The 16,114-nt window shown below is 40.9% G+C and overlaps 1 protein-coding gene across 1 annotated transcript; it reads right to left on the reverse strand.

Annotated features, from left to right (window-relative positions):
* Positions 1–730: 730 nt before the first annotated feature.
* pibf1 (progesterone immunomodulatory binding factor 1) lies at positions 731–15,707 on the reverse strand. Its single transcript, XM_068741449.1, has 18 exons — positions 15,447–15,707; positions 15,224–15,324; positions 14,829–15,027; positions 14,457–14,576; positions 13,948–14,081; positions 13,507–13,615; positions 13,274–13,393; positions 13,122–13,183; positions 12,868–12,993; positions 12,564–12,662; positions 7,875–8,040; positions 6,565–6,715; positions 6,148–6,238; positions 5,011–5,113; positions 3,085–3,215; positions 2,088–2,172; positions 1,113–1,286; positions 731–842 (listed from the first exon to the last, which is right to left on the reverse strand). The coding sequence occupies exons 1-18, from the start codon at positions 15,705–15,707 to the stop codon at positions 789–791; spliced, it is 2,286 nt and encodes a 761-aa protein (XP_068597550.1). The 3' UTR covers positions 731–788.
* Positions 15,708–16,114: the final 407 nt, after the last annotated feature.

Below are 16,114 nucleotides of genomic sequence, written 5' to 3' on the forward strand. Positions count from 1 at the left end.
GATTTAAAACTAGGGCAAAACAACAAAGTCATTATGAGAAATAAGGCCGAATACCTCACTAAATCACCAGGCATGACTGGGATTCCTAAAAGTTAAAAGGATTCCATAATATTAAAAAAAGGCTGTCCTATTCTGGCTTTAATCTTTCCACTTATGGGTCAAGATCCCAAAACTGAATCATGGGCAAAGGTCATATGGGAAATTCTACAGTATTTCAGGTCCCTCGTGATTTTACATAACATGAAAAGATGGTGTTTGTCAAGGATTGTCAAAAAAGGTCAAAAATCTTATCGAGTGACAAACCAGGAGTCGTCCAGCCAAGTTTATTACGATGCAGACACAACATGATCTCAAATGAGGATGCGTCGTCTCCTCCCCGTCGAAAGCCAAATAAGCCTCAGCTCATGTAAATCAGGAGCTAAAGTTCTTGGTGGTGTTTGTCTGTATAGCAATGTCTTCCTGCAAAGCTGGAGACCAAGAGGAAATAATGATAGACAGACCTGATAAAACAGACCACTGCCAGGATGGAGGAATGTTTGGGCAGTCAGTAAGCTAAGAATGTGCACTCTGTGGAAGGTAATACTTTTAGGCCAGTACAAAGGGAATTTATCCTCTCTGAACGTGTAACAAAGCACGAGAACAACAAATCACACATGCACAAGTAACACGTTCTGATTTTTATTCTTCTGTTATAAAAAAAAAGGAATTGTGCAAGTTTTAAATCCCAAATCCACAGTGAAACATAAGATTGTTAAAATCCCGAATGACAACGAATGGCATCTGAATGATCATTTGGGTTTCTGTCTCAACTTTTGATGCCAATCCGGAACTTCTTTATTGGTCTGTAAAAGGAAACAGACAGAGGGGTTAAAAAATATGCATGGATTCTTGTGCAATTGGCACCTATCTGATGCCGTCACATATAAATTATATTTACTGCGCTAGAGCATATTTTAGTTCAGTTGGCTAAAACTCAGATGAAACTAAATGACAAAGAAGATTCATTTCATTTCCTGCAAACCTCTTCTACTCTTATTGTCGGAAGATAATCCGTCCAGGCAGGTTATGTCGGTGTGACTCATACGAAAGCCTTTCCCATGAAAGACACTTACAAACACCGTTGGTCGGGGTTTGTTTGGCAACTCGTCCTCTGTGGTCTTGTTTAAACGCCTGGGTTGGTGCTTTCCAGTCCCAGGGGCACCACCGTTATCCGATTCCATCCAGTTACGGTTGCCTCCCTGTTTGGACCGCATGCTGATCAGGACCTGTTTCATCACTGCCAGTTCCTGAAGCATCACATGGTCCATAAAATAAGGACATGAAAACCAGGGTAAAACAACAAAGAGGAGTCTTTCTGCGAAACAAGCAGGAGCGTCCAACGGCTAGATACCTCACTAAATCACCAGGTGAAATATTTTACTTTTTCTTTCACAGGAATCTTCCTTCCTGAAGGTGTGTGTGCCTTAAACGATACAGGCCAACATGGCTGAACTAGTCCGGCAACTTGAAACAAGTTAAGCAAGCCCAAGGGTCTGCAGGGGTGGCAGCAGGGCAGAGGGAAGGACTCCTGGCCATTTCACGGTTCTATTTATCACCCCTGAAGACATGAGCCCCGGCGTGTCACACACTCACACACACACACACACACAAACACACACACGCACCCTTGTGGCATCCCAAACAGCCAGGCTGAGGAACAGCTGTCTACGACAGGGCACATACTTCATATAGCAAAAGGCCCCACTCACAGACACACACATGAGAACACATTATCACGAAGAGAAATCGCATTGAAATATGACAAAAAAGTGATTGACAGGAAATTTAATCAGAAACCATCTCAATCAATGAATCTTCAGTCAAGCCCATTTGAATTTCTGCCTTCACGTGTCACTCGAGCCACAGTTTGCTTTCATGCCTGCAGAGATTCATATATACTAGAAGTGACGGCTTTAAAGCGATTAATCATTTAAACAAAATCATATTTAATGGCGGTTGGGGTTGAATAAAAGAAGATATTTAACGATCAGATTCATATCAAAGGAAACTGCTTAGTAATAAGTAGCGGTAATAGTAATAAGCATCACCTCTTGATGATTGAGGAGTCTCTCCAGATCAGCACCCATGTTGTTGTTAGCCTGCTGCAGAGCAGTCCGTTCACTCTTTAAGGAGCTGGGAGGTTTACACAAACAAACAAACAAACATTTGACCATGGTAGTGCACGCACCCACGCACACACTAAAAAGAAATGTATGAATGAAAAATGTATAATCAATAATCAAGTGCAAAGTCGGGACTACCGGTACATATGTAATTCAAATTTAAAAAGGAAAAAAAAAATCTACAAACCAAGATTATTTTTAGTTTTAAAAAAAGTGTATTTTTTTTCCCCTTGTATTTCTTTGGAGATTGTTCGAGTTACATCTTTCCTGTAGCTATTCAAGCAGGTAGCAGCTTGCTTCAAGGCTTTTGGAAATCATGGGAGCTGAGAACTCTGTACAAACAAACTGAATTAAAGCGTAGAGTAGCCGAACCTAAGCGGGGCGAATCAAGAAAAGCTCCAATCATATTGTGAGTACACTTAATATTTAAGATGGAGACTTGAAGGGAGAATCTCTTGTGAGCCGTCTCTCTGCTGCTCAACACACAGATTGCATAGCATAGCATAGCCGCAGGAAACCTTCAATCAATGGGCAGGTTTGAGGGAAGGGATTTTTTTTTTTTTTAATTGATCTTGTACTTGCCCCAGGTGAGCACTCAATGAGAGTGAGCAGCAAGAGAAAACCTGCAGTCTGTCAGTTTGCATATTTGTGAGGTGAAATTAAATTGGGGTGAGGGGGAGGTCTGAATCCGTGCCAGGCTGAACTGCCATGAAACATTCAATTTTATTTGGCACAGACAAACTAATGCACACATGCAGGTTCACGCAAAGGCTGTGCTACGTGCAAGAGGGCCAGAAGAAAACAATTATACAAAGTGCAACGCCTTGAACTACAGCTTGGCAAGAGAGACGGCTCATCTAATGGCTTGGAATTACCTGTTCCTTCTTACACAGAACTCTGCTTTCAAACAGCGAGCATGTACCTGACATTGTTCTCGAGCAAGGCGGCACGCTCCTTCATCGCGCCGAGCTCTGCATCCCTTTGCCTCACGGTCTCAATCAGGTAACTGTAAGGCTGCTGCGTCTGTTGCAGGAGCTGGTTGGCTGCAAGTAACTGAGCAAAGACGGAGGAGTTAGATAATCGATTCAACAATTGATCCGCCGCAATAAAAAGGGAGAGAAATAAAACTTTAGCTTACTGTCATGCTTGAAAAGTGTATGCTGATGTTAGAAGTGATTTCAACTTCAAAATTCAACCATCGTGTGTTTAAAAATAAATTAAATAATAATTTGTCAATATTTTTGAGTACCCGTAACTCAAATACAGCCTATGATTGATCGTACTGACTTTAGTGAAGGAGTCTATATTGGATCATGACTTGACAGTGGGATGACCCCCCCCCAGAAGGGATAATGTTATGTTGACTCTGGAGGTTGGTCATGTTCTCCAAAGTGTATATCCAAAGCTGTATGGTGTAATTTAAGCTCACAAAAGGAATGGAGGGTATGTCATGTACTGATTTATTGTTGTCTGGCTTTTGCTGAAGGGTCCGGGGATACGTTTCTCCACATGCCATTTCTTATTAACAGCAGGAGTACACTTGAATTAAAGTTCAATCGATGGATTGGGAATGAAATGAAAACCCACAATCTTATCAACAAATCACTTACGGTACTTCCAGTATTTTCATGATCTTTTATACCAGAGTTTGGGGTCTACTGTGCCTTGCACAATAATTCTCGTTAAGTACACCATACCTAATCTGTGTACCAATAAATAGAATTAAGGTGTTACTTATTAAGCTACTTTTACAACCAGCCAACATTAGTTGAACTGGAGGGAGGGTAAGGATGGATTTGTGTGGGTGGTTAAGTGGTTAACACCCGTGCTCTTTAAGGTCACTAAAGCTATAACGTTTTATTATTTCCCTTCATACTTGATGAATTAGGAGGCATTTCAAAGAAATGTCAGTCAATCAGAGGTGACAAGTGAATAGCTGGTCCATTCAGTCTTAATGCGGAGCCACAAATGTACAATCTTTTCCCTTATAGTAAGTTGTGTGTGTGTGTGTGTGTGTGTGGGGGGGGGGGGTGGGGGGGAGGGTTCCAAACCTTTAGTTGAGAATCAGAGCCTAATTCACACAGTCACGCAGAGACAAAATACACACCCAAATGGTGTGCCAAACACAACAAAAGCCTTGATGACTGGTGAGGTGAGCCATTGGGAGATTAAAAATCATGGTCGTCACGGTTTTTGGCACGGCAACCCACTGTGTCAACAAGCGTGACAGGTACGATGACTTGAACGTCTCGCTCTTCTCAAATAAAGGCTGCAGTGTCTGCACTCCAACAACCTGTCATGTCCTAAGCACAGCTCTAAATGTAGATTGAGAGATTCAGGGAGACAAAAACTTCAGGAGAAAAAAAAAAAAGGTAGCGGAGGCTTTCATCAATAAGTCTTAGAGTGTGATTAATGATGTGTGTGAATTCCAATTGTATTATTATTTGTATTTGTTTTTATCAGAATCAGAATTCCACCCTAATGCGGTATGATGTCACATCTGTGGACATCCAACGGACTTTAGTGCGATTGTGTGAGCAAGTAAATGGTGGGCGATGAGACAGGGGCCACCCAACTGCTTAATGACTTTGCAATGTACTCAGACAGAGAAAAAAACATGGAAATAAATCATTTGGGCTTTAATTGAAGCCGTGGAGTTAACCATCATCTGATTTGATGAGAGAGATTTGTGATAGTGGGAAACAAGTACGTTTACAGGCACCAACTTGTAGAGCATCGAGCTAAAAAAAAACAAACAAACATTAAATCAAACTTAATCCCTTTAATAACAGTCCCCAGGGTGTGTGTGTGTGTGTGTGTGTGTGTGTGTGTGCGTGTCTGTGTTTACCTCTTCAGATATCTGTCCTGACTGTGACTTGTGTCTGTCCAGCTCTCTCCTCAGTGACGTGTTCTGCCTCTCGAGCTGCAGCACCCTGCGGGCCAGGTGAACGCTGCACAGCAGCCACACAAACAGTTATGGAAATTCTAAAACAACATGACAACACCAACAAGTTTATGCTCGCGAGTAATTCCATGTTGTTTAGCAGGCCCAGAACCTGGGATCAAATAACCTGCATGCTTAAAATCAAAGATTAAATGTGGAGTAAGTCTTGCAATGTTGAAGTTTGACAGGTCGATGCTGCTTCATAGAAGCGTTGCGCCTTAAAATGCTTCGTTTTATGAGAAAGTCAGTTCAAAGGAAAGACAATTGCAATCTGACATCATGTTTCACAGAGACAAAAGAGGATTCCTACACCTCACTGAAGCTGTGCAGCCTTTCATTAGCTCACTGTGGCTGCTATTTATTGTTCCTTTCCTCCCTTCCAAAATATAAAGAGTACTTATAATGGTCATGATGTGAACTGCTCTCGGTCAACGGGAACAGTGAGCAGTGACAGATATACTGTAATGCTTCACCTGCTGCAGTTCAGCAATAAAAAAAAATTCAAAGTTCAGTCATGCCTTTCTCAAGTTATTTTCACTTCATTGCTTACCATTTATTTTTTTACAGGACAAGGCACAAATAAAAGTATGCCGTAATTGCGCAAGAATTATCTTGAAGATCATTTACAACCGCCGTCGGCGGGTGTGTGAAGCAGCTCTAAGAGAAACTACCACTGAACAATAAGGCAGTTATCTATAAGATAAAACTGTGCTGGATCACACGTCCCATTTTCATACAGTACATGGGCCACACGTACATTGGCGTATTTGAGTCCAGCACGGGAACGAAGGACTCATCACCTGCCAATAAAAGTACTACACAAAGACAAAGTTGATCGTATAAATACACTGAATGCTTCTGCTGTTGGAGGATCAAGTGGCCATAAATAGAATCACACTAGGGATTATATTTTATTACAATCTACAGGATTTTTCAAAACCTTTATAAATAAGATGCTGCATCTGTCTTTTGAGGCAGAAAAAGCAGTTAGTGCCTTAGATGCACATTACGCATCCTCCTGAAGTGCATCATGTACTGTACCTCTGTTTAAGTCTTCTTTTGGCAGTTGTTGGGACGTTGGCTCCGTAGCCGTATGAAAAGAGAACTCTCTCTGCCTCTTCTTCATTCTCAACTGGCAACAGATAAATAGACTTAATACGAGTCTGTACCTTTTCAGAACTATTTAGAAAAGCACATTCCTGATGTGTGTGCTTGTTCTGCATTTGTGCTGCTTGCAGGATTCTAAAGTTCTGTCCTATCCACTGTCACACGACCATCGTTTAAACTCTGCAAAAGCAATAACAGATTCTTCTGTTATTGTTAATCTTAATCCAACGTGATGCTGTCCATCAATTCTGTTGCACACATTGTCTGATATAAGCGTGTTTGTTCTTCCTGACTTCACAGTAATGCGAGTATTGCAATGTCTACTGCAGACCCAATGCTGTGCGCGCTTACTTTCAGCAGCCTGCATGGTAACCTGGTCCAGCTCTTGCTCAAGTTTTTCATACGTCTCCAACCGAGACGCCTGCTCGGCATTCTGAGCTCGCAGCTCTACGGATTGCTTCTCTGATGACGTCTGCAGCCTGTAAAACTCCTGGGTCAGAAGCTGGGGGTACAGGAGCAGAAGAGAGAGGGGGGAAAGAGAGGAGCAGGAGGAGGAGACGCAGTGAAAAAGAAAGAACTTGCAGTATTGTTTCTGTAGTGGCCAGTTGAAAAAGAATTGATCGCATTGCCGAACACTGTAAATGCAAATAATAGTATCATTATCCAAGCTAAATATAAATGTTTCTCTGACAGAAAAACAAAGCACTCTCACCTAGAGAGAAACTAACTCAGTCGAACTGGCTTTTATTAAAAAAAACACATTTTAAAACTATGAATATTTTAAAAACTTAAACGAAACATCAAAAATCCAACAAAATGTATTTAATTTTTTTCCTCCTTCCTACTTGGTTCAATAGTAAAGAGCAACATATGATTCCACTGGAGGACAAGCAGGAAGGGGGGTTAAGTACAGGTGAAGAGGTGGACCTCAGCTAAGTGCTTTCAGACCCTGAACACAATCCGCACTCAATTAGCTTCCCTTGTAAACCAGTGTGTGCCGTGGACAGAGGTTGAGGCTGGATCCATACCGACAGATCAGATAGGCCGACAGATCTGATATTCGTGAGAGTGGATCATTCGCTTTTAAGTATTTTGGGGATGAAGAGCGCAAACTGTCATTTTCAAGCAGATGTGAATTTATTGTAATCATTTTGCTGACGTTTTTGAAAAAGTCAGTGCTTTCACTAGCGTCTTATCCGGTTCTCACGGAGTTAATGAGGAGTTGTGTAAAAACTTTGAGACTCTTATTTAAGATGCACTGGAAATCTGAGCATCTGAGTCAAAGAGCTTTTTGCAGCAAGGGACCGTGCCATCAACAACATGTGAGCATCTACATTACAAACAAATGGAAGGGATTTTCTTTTTCTTTGCCAGTTATATATATATATATTTATTGGATACTGCTGACATGCTGCTAATAGGCAATGAGGGGTTTCTGAATCTGTTTATGCCACAGCTAAAGTGTATTATTTCAAGCCTCACTTTACCATCTATTAAAATCATCTACCTGTTTGATCATTAGGCTTCGAACCGAGGAGAAGTGTTAACTGGCTGAAATGAAAACATGACAGCTGTAAATAAATGTAGGACTATGCACTGCCAACGTGATACGACGCATTAAAGACAACATTTGATCTTCTCGGTCTTTCTGTCTCAATTACCTCCAGTTTCTTCTGCTGTTTATCACACTCCATTTGGCACTGAGCTAGGGCCTTAGCCGTCTCTTCTTTGACCATCTGAGCCCGCTCGGCTTCGAAGGCGTGAAGCTTGGCCTGGTTGGACAGTTCTGCGACCCGGCTGTCAGTTCCCAGCTGCAGCTGACGAAACCTGCGTAAATGGATGCACAGAGAGACATGCCATGCATAGCAACTTAGATGATGCATGCTCTAAGTTAGTTGTTAGTTGAAATGTGGTGAAGCGATATAAAGGTAATACGGAGGCTGAACTAGCATACTACACAGTAAATCTACAATAGGTCGCAATATAGGATAGGAATTCACAGTCACTTGTATTACGTAATGGTTAAAATCATTGTTGCTGATGACAAGGATAAAAAAATAATCATTAAACTGTATCTCCCTTATTAAGGCCTGGATACATAAAAGCATACCATACATCCATAATTACCATGGCAGGTCTACACACCAGCACATCACTAAGCTCAAATGTGAGATCATGTGTTTTGATACAGACAAATGATGTGGAAATGTCTCAGTAATAAGGCAGCTGCTTTTCAAACAAAGCGTAAACTTGCTCTGGGCTTGTGGTTGAGCTCAGACATGTCTCGCGGTTTGATGTGGTGCGTCTTGTGCAATGGACAATTTTTATACTGTTTTGCATTTTTATTCTCACAGTGTTTTACTGCAGCTAACAGCCGAGCAAATACAGCGAGTGACTTAGCAGGAAAGCCAAGTCTTACATTACTTGATTACACATGTGTAATGTTCGGTCTTGCTTGATCTTTCATCATTTCGGTTGGCAGCGAGAACGCGAGACGTATTTACGGAAGCGTTTAAAGTACAACTGTTGAAAAGGAGGATGTTCTGCATGTTGAACCCCGTTGCATGAAACGACATGCAACAAACATAATGGGTTGATGTGCCAAATGTAATTATGACTCATAAACATTTAGAAAAATCTTTTTTGAGAAATTTACTTTTGTTGTGTCCTCATCATTTCCAAATATGAAGAATTTATCACTTTTTTAGCCATTTTATAGGATGAAATAAATCATTTATTGATCTCAAAAATAACCAAAAGTCAAAAAGAAAAAAACTGTTATTTGCTGAAGCTCTAAAGTTAAAACAAATCTGATGAGCGGTTTTGATCCGAGGCTTCTTTAGCCCGTCGTTCAGCACACACTGAGACTCTGAGGACAGACATGGAGGTTGTGTAGATAATATTAATAACTCTCGATTACAGCTGACCTGATAGGATTTCATCATCCTTCAAGTGCGGGCCTGAACCGTGCGCTCACAGCGACAGACGTGTACAGTTGCTCGACATTTTATTTCATCATTTGGCAACTGTAGTATCAAGGCAAGGAGCGGAACGTTCCAGCGTAATGAGGCACGGTCTTTTTTCTGTCCTTTAAAATGCCAGTTTTAAAGGAAATATTTGGATTAAATTTTGAGTGAAAATGGAAACCACTCTTCGTTTTGGACGATGTGATCACTTGCCTGCTTATTCTAAATGAAATTTCTGCGACTCAAGACGACGCTACAACCCATCCAAAGCCATTTCAAGCTTGTCCACCTCATTCTTTGCCCCAAAAATAGGGGCATGTATGAGGTTAGGGGTTAAGGGCTTGTGGCTAGCATCTGTCGTTGCTGGCTTGCAATGCGACATAGGCAAGGAATGTAATCACAGTAGACAGAGTGCAAGGGAGAGGTGTGTGTGTGTATGTATATGTGTATGTGTGTGTGTGTGTGTGTGCGTGCGTGCATGGAAAGACCAACAGCTGGTGGTTTGGATCTAGAAAGCGAATGTAGGCATGTACTTGAAACCCAGAACAGGACTGCTGTGCCTGCGACTGTCGATAAGATATTCTATATTTTTATTTTAATATTTTTTATTTAAAAATATTTTTTTTCAGGTGACAGTAAGGTCTGGATGAATTTTTAAACAATGCTGTCAAGAATTGGAAAAAGATATTTGGTAGCCTTCATAAAAGATTTAAGATTTAACAAAAGGACTGATGACTTTTCATTTATTGAAAAAATTAGGGAACTTAAATAAACAGAGGATCTTAAAATAAAATATAAATTTAAAATATGAATAACATTATATAGGAGTGGCCAAACTCAGGCATTCGATTAATTAAGTATTTAATATTATTCTGTCTGCATTTATGACACATTGAGTTGTTTTGTCTGTGTCTACCTGTAACCTAGTTATTTAAACAAGTCGGCAGTGCATTTCCAACCATTGATTTGTGGTCTTTGCCTGGTCGGTTTAATTATAACTGCTGTTATAAAGCCTAAAGGTTGACCCTAGCTTTCTGTGACAGAACGTTGTCGACACAATTCTGTCATGTGAGTTTTTTTAGAGTACCTCTGGCAGTCATGGTAACAACAAAAACTTCCGCGTGCACAAACATCTGCCATATGACCCTAGAAATGCCTTAGGATAATACTACGGAATAGCTACGAGTATGTTATAAGTTTGCACAACATTTGAAAAGGGGTCACGGATAAGAGCATCAGCTTCCACAAATCAAGATCAAACTGATGATTGTCCTGCCGACAACTATCTGTACCGACTGGCCCGAGATTTCCCGACAGTTCAACCATTGCCCTGAGGTGCAGCTCCTTAATGCTCGCTGATGTACGGCATATTCACGTCAAGGCGGCAAAGCAATTACAGTTGAAGATATAAAAGTAAAGTTGAGGTTGCAGAACTTGTCAAACATGATGATAACAATTAAAATGCTCCATCACGTCACAGAGACGATGCAATTCTTCATGAGAGACGTTGATTGAAGAGAAGTAGAATATGAGCGAGAACATTTTGTCGAGTGAAGAGAGTCTTAATGGTTGTAAAACATAAACACACGCAACTTTTACACTGTAATAACACTACGTTTGGTCTATATTGCAGGGGGGGGGGACACACACACTTCCTCTCATCCTTCTAGTGCAGGGGTGGGCAAGGTTTTTGACTCGCGGGCCACAATGGGTTCTAAAATGTGGCAGAGGGGACGGGCGAGGAACAGATGGATGGAGTGTTTGTGTGAACTAATATAAATGACATGTAAAAGCCATTACATGAAAGGATTTGTCCTTTTACAGGTAGCATTACAGGAAAAAGGTAAAATGAATGAGGTTTAATTATAACAACATTTTATTTAATGATATAATTTGGGGACAAGTTTGGCGGGCCGGATTAAAAAGACCATACATGGCCCCCGGGCCGTAGTTTGCCCATGCCTGTCCTAGTGGCACTCAAACTGGATCGGTTAAATTGTTCCAGGCTTTCAGCAGGACTCCTCATTTAGTGGGACCAGCACATCATTAAAATGTACCCAACAGTGAAATGTTATTTATTCTCCCTTTATTATCATGTGTTTTAGTACACTGGTAGATTCCTTGTAATCTGCGCTCTCTCACAGAAAATACTTTTGCGCAAATTTGAATAATAGGATAAGTGAGTTGGCTAAACCTCGATCGTAAAAATAGCTCTGGCCACTAGAGCCAACTCTAAAATATGGTGACTTGGCACACTGGAGTATTAATTTAACAATGTTTAAACATACTTTACACCCCAGGGACAAAAAGGCGGGGCTCATTTAGACGGTTTTCTTGCCAAAAACAACACATGTTGTCCATAACTTCCCTCTACATGTTGACAAAACAAGTTACAGGAAGCAAATATTAAATATATTTCATGTATTTTTATAATTCTGTGAAATTTCAGGTGCAAGAAAAAGGGACGAACACTTTTTCAGGTGCATCTGCAACCAATATGGGGATACCCGGGTGCCCTGTATTCAGTCTTTTCACCGCCTTCTATAAATGAAGAGAAGCGTGGGCTAAAACACGGGAATGGCTTCCATCTGTGTGTCCGTCATGTTTGGTTTCCAGAGCAGAGCTCAAAAGCTACACACGACAGCCAAATGCTGAAGCTATGCCTTGTGCTTTTTTACATTTTCATGGTTCAAGTTTAATCTTGATTGCGCATAACATTCTATTTGGGGAGTAGATCTCAAACACGATGCATTATTCCTTTTTCATTAATATTTCTACACGCATCAACAAAAGATTGACGTGGTGCCTTTTGCTATTTTTAAACTTTTATAATTCAGTTGAATTTAGGGTCATTCTGTTTGTAGGAATGTGTGTCAGATCAAGGTTTCCGAGGAATAATTCAAAAACATATTTATTCACAAACATTATGTACTTGTTACTTTTGATAGTTGGGACATTTTTAGCATTGCATTTATTTGTTTTCATTTAGCAAAGTTTAACATTCTCAAATATGCAATTAACTGGGGCAACTTTAATAACTCCCACTCAAGTCAAAGATAGTGTGTGTGTGTGCATGCATGTCACTTGTTATATTATATTGCCTTGCTGCATTGTCTAGTCTATGCCTTGTTGAATAATGATGAATAAATTAATCAAAAGTAATGCTTGTTATTTCCTGCCGGTCTCCCAAAATAAGGGAGGTGAAAGTTATATTATGCATTATAAACAAAATACAACTTGATAAATACTGCTAGAGTGGATGAGATGTGTTGCAATAAGGAAAAAACAGAACATGACTAAAAGTAAAAGTAAATTCACTGTAAATGTGAACCACAGGGACACCTTTATTAACTCCTTCTGTACGTGACGGATGGTAAAACTCACTGTTCTAGCAGCTGGTCATATCTGGACTGAGTGTCTCTCTCAGCCGTCGCTGCTCTGTCCTTCTCCAGCACCGCATTGTCTCTAGACTCACGCAGGTTCCTGGTCAAATACACAAACATGTTGCCATTGACTTTTATTGTATTGAACACTGTTAAGTATTTGGGGTGATAATGCTCTCATGATTGGTTTGCTAAATAAAAGTTATGCATCGTAATAAATGGTGCGCATTCCACTGATTGCAATAGTGGCCCTTGATGTTAGTTCATTAGACAGTGTCTAAAGAGATAAACAGCGTGACTGATACCTGTTCTCCCTCTCATACACCTCCCTGGAGGTTCTCTGGAGGTTGTCTATCTCCTGGCTGGTTTTCTGCCTGATGTTCTCCAGCTCCTCCCTCAACTTGGTCTCGTACTCTAACTTGTAGTGGTCCCTAAGATGAAAGAAAAGCATGAACAGAATGGCAGATGAAACGCTGATTGACAATATTTTGTAGATTTCTACTAGCAGCTGACACAACATAAGAATGTTTGCGGCTTGTGTGAAACAGCAGAGCCTCACCTGGATGCCACATATTTTTCATAGCAGTCCTCTCTTGCTCTTTTAGTGTCTTCTAACTGAATCTGGACCGAAGGAGAAAGACAAAGAAACCACATTAAGGAATATGAGAGACGGCTCTCTTGTGCATTAGATGAGATTCTAACTGTTTGGACCTGCAGCCTCTCCAGCCGGTCTTCTTCATGTGCACAACGGACACTAAGCTCCATGTTCTGCCTGTGAAGGAACTCTTTGTCCTTCTGCAGGAGAGTCACTGACTGCTGCAATGTCGCCACCTGGTGGGCAAGAAGAGAACAATTAAACACTGGTAGAGATCACAATAACAAAAGGTCTTCAATGAATATTATGAAGACATTGTGTGTGTGCGTGTGTGTGTGTGTGTGTATACCTCTTTGCTGAGTACATTCCTTTCTCTGGTCAGTGCAGTGTGACTCAAGTCTAGTGTCTCAAATCTCCTCGATAAGTCCTTCAGTCCTGCTTCAAAGTTGTCGCGATCACTATGAACACACAAAGATAAAGTGTTGTATTCGATAATACATAGAAATGATCTCTTAAGACTTTACAGATATCTAGATACGTCAGTGGATCTCGCAGTTAATTAAGATACTCACTGTAGTGTAATATTTTTTCCATCAGTGAACGATACATGAGAATATTAAATAATAACAATAAACAAATTATTGTTTCAAAGTAATGTTCAGAGAGGAGTAATGGTGAGATGAATTGTTATAGATAGAGGTTTGTGTGTGTGATGTGTTTGTTTGGGACTTCATCCTGTTTTTGGATGAACGTGTTGCTGACAAATCAAAACTCGCACACACACACGCACCGTTTGATGTTTGGGTAGTTTTCTCGGCGATAGTCTCTGTCTTGAATTTGTTGCCGGGAATCAGCAAGTTCGAGGGTCAGTCTCTGACTCCTGAGCTCGAGCTCACTGCGCATCCGCCGTTCTTCCTCATAACTCTGTGGATACACATGACATTTACTTTACACAATTGTATTCATTTTATTAGATAAACTATAAAAAAAAAAAAAAAACAGCCAAGATTTCCTTCCCCTAAATTGAAAGAGTGAAATGGAAGAAAAATGACAAAAAAAAACAAAATTGACTGAAATGTTAGAAATAACCCACTAAAATGTATATTGTATAAACCTAGATAACAAGACTTAGTTTTTTTTTATTAAAATAAGATTAAAACACAAATTCTGTCAGTCAATTAAAACTTGATGATGTTCACTAAATATAATAAGAACCTATAAGAAAATCTGAACAGAGTACTAATAATTAAGACTAAGACATAATTTACAAAAAAAGCTAACAAAATGTGTGTTTGATACCTCCATCAGAGCCTTCATCTGGGTCCTGTGTGTATCCAGCTCCTCAGATAAATGCCCTCTCTTCAAATTGAGCTCCGCCAGCTGATCGCGCAGAGGAGTCACTGCCTCGTAGAAACGTATCTAAACGCATGCCATAAAGAAATAGTGACCATGTCAGGAAATTCAGAGACAACCTGAGCCGATCTCGCTGAGTTTCATCAAACATTATTACGCTGCGACACAGTGCGTTTGTGTTGTTTCACCATGCCAGCTCCATATGAAAAGAGAATTAAGAATGCACTGAGGACTTTGGGGAAATGTATAGGTCCTGGAAAAAAAAAGCATATATATGTTTTTTTCTTTAACATTAAACTGCTTGACCGCCTGACTTACAGCTACATGCTCCTGTAAGGAGATTTTGTCATCAGGGAGGCCACGGAGCTCCTGGTACCTCTCCTGAGAGATGTCCAGATCCCTGAAAGACCTCCGCAGCTCCCCAGCTTTATCACACACAAGACGTTTCTCCTCCTCCAAGCGTTGTTGCTGGAGCAAGATGGCCTCCAGCTCCTGCTTCTGCAGAGCCTGCTGCTTCCTGGTAATGACATTCACATTAGTGCTTAGCACCAAAATAATTACATTTTAAAACAATTTCAACCTTTTCAGTGGCTGATTTCTCTGAATTTTTTCACAGAACCTATACAGATGTACCGTCAATAAAAAGGTAAATCAACCACTGAATTTGTACGACAGCTTCCCGAACTGTCCACCTCACTGTTCTCCATCTGTACCTGGCTTCCTCTTGTGCTAATTTTAGCTGGTGGTCCAGTCTCAGTTCACACATCTGCTTCTGATACAGCGCATCGTTCAGCCTCTCCTCCAGGTCCTCGATCTGCCACAAAAACACAAGCATGGAGACAATCTCAAGGACACTGCAGAGACGGCTCTGGTGAATGGCAATGCTCCTGTAAGCACACACACACAGAGAGACTTTGCATCGCCGCTCTTTCCTACCTTGGACATGTGATCGGCTTTCATGTTGTCGATATTGAGATTTTTCTGAGAAAGCTCGATTTTCAGCAGCTCGATGTTTTGGAGGAGTTCCTTCCTCTCGATCTGCTGGCGGGTCACCTTCTGGGACGCATCCCGCTGCTCGTCGGACGAGGAGATATCCTCCGTGGTGGGCACGGTTGTTTCCAGGCTGATGTCCTCCGACTCCATGGAGCTCGAGACGTTGACCACTCTCGACTTCTGTTGTTGTTTCTTCGGAGGCATTCTCTAATGTTTTGTTTCCAGCCTTGTGTACTCTATTACTCCTTATTAGTCATTTCGCAAACATCGAGATAAACTTTAGTTTACAGCAATGAAAACTACAAATCCTATATCTGTGTTGTTTGTAACAGCCGTCGATTTAATTATACTCAACAAAATAAGACCATAAATCCGCGTGCAGCGATAAAGTGACATTCCAGGGATGCTGGACGTTGTTTTATGTCATTTCAAGTATCGCGCTTCTAGCCGCTAGCTAACCGCCTTTGCTTAAAGTCGGTAAGTGACTTTGATTACAGCGCCCCTTGTGGTAGCTCCTGTTCAGTACAATGAACCTCCATGTCAGTAGCGTTACGGCTCATGCATTACCTACAACTAACTGCAGAGGCGCTGTAGTATTATTAGTGACTTCG

Source organism: Brachionichthys hirsutus, chromosome 7, assembly GCF_040956055.1.
Source record: "Brachionichthys hirsutus isolate HB-005 chromosome 7, CSIRO-AGI_Bhir_v1, whole genome shotgun sequence".
Taxonomy (NCBI): Eukaryota; Metazoa; Chordata; class Actinopteri; order Lophiiformes; family Brachionichthyidae; genus Brachionichthys; species Brachionichthys hirsutus.

What these genes read in the sequence shown, in the direction of transcription:
- pibf1 (XM_068741449.1), bottom strand. Translation starts at nt 15,707, where the DNA reads ATGCCTCCGAAGAAACAACAACAGAAGTCGAGAGTGGTCAACGTCTCG. An exon ending in TTGCTCGAGAACAATGTCAG is followed by an intron (nt 2,173 to 3,084) that starts GTACATGCTCGC and finishes TAAACCTCCCAG; the next exon opens with CTCCTTAAAGAGTGAACGGA. An exon ending in AACCCCGACCAACGGTGTTT is followed by an intron (nt 843 to 1,112) that starts GTAAGTGTCTTT and finishes TTCCTTTTACAG; the next exon opens with ACCAATAAAGAAGTTCCGGA.